This window comes from Scylla paramamosain, chromosome 44, assembly GCF_035594125.1.
Source record: "Scylla paramamosain isolate STU-SP2022 chromosome 44, ASM3559412v1, whole genome shotgun sequence".
Lineage (NCBI taxonomy): Eukaryota > Metazoa > Arthropoda > Malacostraca > Decapoda > Portunidae > Scylla > Scylla paramamosain.
The window spans coordinates 4177515-4181619 of NC_087194.1; the positions used below are offsets into that span (position 1 = coordinate 4177515).

General features: G+C 43.6%; 1 protein-coding gene across 1 annotated transcript in view; it reads left to right on the top strand.

The window, feature by feature from the left end:
* LOC135094139 (carbohydrate sulfotransferase 11-like) overlaps positions 1 to 2300 on the top strand; it is a 6254-nt gene extending 3954 nt beyond the window's left edge. Inside the window, 2 exon segments of the mRNA XM_063993945.1 lie at positions 68 to 473; positions 475 to 2300. Of these exon segments, the coding sequence (XP_063850015.1) occupies positions 68 to 473; positions 475 to 875 (807 nt within the window). The 3' untranslated portion in view covers positions 876 to 2300.
* Positions 2301 to 4105: the final 1805 nt, after the last annotated feature.

Sequence of the window (4105 nt, forward strand, 5' to 3'; positions counted from 1 at the left end):
TGCCCTCCTTACTACGACCCAAGCACCCTTCCTTCACTCATGTCTCGCCCCTGTCTCACCCCTGCAGGCTATGGGCATGTGTGTGAAGGCCTTAGTGGTTCGTCACCCGTTTGAACGCCTGGCCAGCGCCTTCAGAGACAAGCTGGAGAGAGTGGCGGGCGGTGAGAAGCACGGCACGGAGCACTTCTATCAGAAATACGGCAGGAAGATTGTCGAGAAGTACAGAAAGAAAGAGACACCAGGAACTAAGAGAGACCAGCCACCACCACCACCACCGCCGCCACCACCACCACCACAGAGATACTCCAATGCTTTAGACGACCAGCCGCCGCCACCACCCACCACCGCCAGCACCACCAGCACGCTACAAGCACATTCTGGACGACTCACCGCCACAGCCACTGCACTACAACACCGCCGACGACCCACCGCAGCCACCACCACCAGCACCACCACAGCGATACAGGCATGCGATTGATGACCCACCACAACCACCATCACCACAGTCAAAAGAACCAACATTCCCTGAGTTCGTGCAGTACTTGATAGACACTGACCTGACCCTGTATGCTGATGACCACTGGATGCCGTACCACATCTCCTGCACGCCTTGCCTTCTGGATTTCGACGTCATGGCAAAGTTCGAGACCCTTGACCGCGACCAGGCGTACCTCCTTCACAAGACTCACCTGCAGGATAAACTGAAGCTCACCTGGCGCCACCTGACCAAAGGAAATCGGACTTCTGATGTGGTGAAACAGTACTTCGCTGATGTACCCAAGAAACACTTACTAAGTCTCTATGGAAAGTACAGACTAGATTTTGAGATGTTTGACTACAGTGTTGCTGATTATCTAGGGTATGTGAAGCCTTAGAGAGAGAGAGAGAGAGAGAGAGAGAGAGAGAGAGAGAGAGAGAGAGAGAGAGAGAGAGAGAGAGAGAGAGAGAGGTTTTAGTTGAAAGTCTATATGCCATGTAGACGAAGTGAACAGAACTTTGAAAAGAGTGTGGGTGCGGTGCGTGAGGCTAAGGGTGAAGTGTTGCAGTGTATGGGCCTATTAGGGGATACGTGTGTGTTCTGAGTGTTCTAATGGTTGCCCTGACTATTGTGATATTAACTGTTGTGCTCTGTACTACGTGAACATTCGCGCCTTATACTTGTCCTTCAGTCCTTGTTACCTGCTTCTCCTCCACCAGGTGTTCAATTTGCTGTATGGTTTATTCCGTGTATGCTTTGAAATGTACACTGGTTTACCCGTCCCTTCATGGTGAGACCTAATCCCTCCCCTGTGTCTATTTAAGTCCCTTTCCAGTGGGGGCTGACGGGGATAAGAGTGTGAAAGATGTGTGTGTGTGTGTGTGTGTCTGGTGCCCTGTGTGGGATTGCCTGCCTGGTATGTAGATAGATATACTACTACTACTACTACTACTACTACTACTACTACTACTACTACTACTACTACTACTACTACTACTACTACTACTACTACTACTACTATACCTTTCCAGTAGGGGTCGACAGGGCTAAGAGAGTGAATGATGTGTGTGACTGTGTGGTCCTTTGTGTGGGCCGCCCTGTGTGGGACTGTCGGCCTGTTATGTAGATAGGTAGATATTTTGAAATGCTAGTGTTCATAGGTACTTCTGCTAGCCGTGTACCCTAAAACATTTAAGACTTTCAGAATAACTTTTCAAAGGGAGCAAAGATGATTAATGGAGTTCTTGTGTTGTTTTCCTCCTTTGCGTAATGCTGAATCCTTGCCAAGCTGTCACTAGAATCATGAAAATCCTCTTGATAACTTCCAGAAACCGTGTAGAGAGGCAAAACATCAGTCAGTATTTGAAAACACTGCTCTCTCACCACAACTATTTTCCAAGGCCATAGAGATAATACGCCAGGTTACCAAGCACTTTTCTCCTGCTAAAAATGTAGAAATCATGTTAATCTCCCTCTAGAACTTTAAAAACACCCTTAAAAACTTGCGTCACTTCAACTAGAGCCTTTGGAAAGTAGTAGAGGTGTGGCCAGAAGTGTTTTTGGAATCAGACTGCTTACTGATCGTCGCCTTCCTCCTCCAGGCATCACAAGACCGAATCATAAATGTAACTGGAAGTATTAATATATGTGTGATAAATATTTCACTGGTGACCTCCGTGTGCTTCAAATGTTTGGTGTTGTTATGTAAATAGGAGTGATGTAGTACTGATTAATTTAAGGTTTCCAGTGTGTATTGTAATCGTCGTTGTTGTGGAGAGATGGTGCTGCTGGTGTAATACTCAAACTATTGTGATTGTTGTTGGATTGTAGTTTGTCTTTCCCTCAGCATCTGATAACAAGAGATTAAGAGGAACAACTCGAGAAGATAGAGTGAGAGGAAGAGGTACGGTAAGAGAAGGAAAGGAAAAATACGTCAACTATTGTGATTATTTTTTTTATTTTAGTTTGTCTTTCCCTCGGAATAGAAAATGGGTAAAAAGAGGAACAACACAAGATCAGGAAATTTGAGAAGAAATACGGCAAGGGAAGAAAAGAGAAAAATACTCAGACTTTTGTGATTATTATTGTTTTATTTTTCTTTCCCTCAGAATGCAGTAGTTGGAAATTAAGAGGAACAACACGAGAAGATAAGGAAAAGTGAGAGGAAGAAATACGATAAAAGAAGGAAAGAGGAAAATACAGAACCTAGAGGTAAATAAAGAACACAAGAAAATAATGAAATGGGGAGAAATAAGTACGATAAGAAAAGAAAGGAGAAAAATACATAATAAGGAAATCAAGGGGAAGAGATGAGAGAAGAAGAAAAGAGAAATACAGAATGTGGAAGAATAGAAAGAAAAAAATAAGAATATAAGAAAATAGGAAAGGGATCCGATGAGAGAGAGAGAGAGAGAGAGAGAGAGAGAGAGAGAGAGAGAGAGAGAGAGAGAGAGAGAGCAAAAAAAATTAAATAAGATAGTGGATTTATTGAGGGAAATGAGAGGGTTAAGGTGAGAAATTAAGAGAAATAAGATGTTTCAGAAAAAAAAATGACAACTATAGCGTAGTGGTGGTGGTGGTGGTGGTGGTGGTGGTGACAAGGTGATGCTAGCAAGGTTGTAGTGTTGCATAAGAAGGGTGTGGTGATGTGGGTGTGGTGTAGTGTGGATGAAGGCTAAATCTCTCTCTCTCTCTCTCTCTCTCTCTCTCTCTCTCTCTCTCTCTCTCTCTCTCTCTCTCTCTCTCTCTCTCTCTCTCTCTCTTAGTGTAGTGTTCCTCTTGTTATCTTCCTCTTCCTTCTCATTATCTTTCTTTTCGTATTCGTTATCTTTTCTTCTTCTTCTTCTTCTTCTTCTTCTTATCCATCTATTTTTACTTTATTTTTCTTAGTATTCGCAATCCATCTTCGTTGTTGTTGTTGTTATCCTATTCTCTTTCATGTTTCCCTTCCACCTTATGTTCTTATTTCTCCTCCTCTTGTTGTAACTGTTGATGCTGTTCTACTCGTCCTGCTCCTTCTTTTCTTCTTCCCCTCCTCCTCCTCCTCCTCCTCCTCCTCCTCCTCCATTTCACGCCAGTACCAATCACGGGTACCACTAGTTTAAAAGGTTACATGTTCCGTATGGCATCAGAATTTAACGAGAGAGAGAGAGAGAGAGAGAGAGAGAGAGAGAGAGAGAGAGAGAGAGAGAGAGAGAGAGAGAGAGAGAGAGAGAGAATGAAGGTCACCGAGTACAATGATGAGATTAATGCTTGTGGAAGTTAGCTTTAATCTCTCTCTCTCTCTCTCTCTCTCTCTCTCTCTCTCTCTCTCTCTCTCTCTCTCTCTCTCTCTCTCTCTCTCTCTCTCTCTCTCTCTCTCTCTCTAACAGTATATACTACAAAAAACAATGATAATAATAACAGTATAGACTCTCTCTCTTCTCTCTCTCTCTCTCTCTCTCTCTCTCTCTCTCTCTCTCTCTCTCTCTCTCTCTCTCTCTCTCTCTCTCTCTCTCTCTCTCTAACAGTATATACTACAAAAAAATGATAATAATAACAGTATAGACTCTCTCTCTCTCTCTCTCTCTCTCTCTCTCTCTCTCTCTCTCTCTCTCTCTCTCTCTCTCTCTCTCTCTCTCTCTCTCT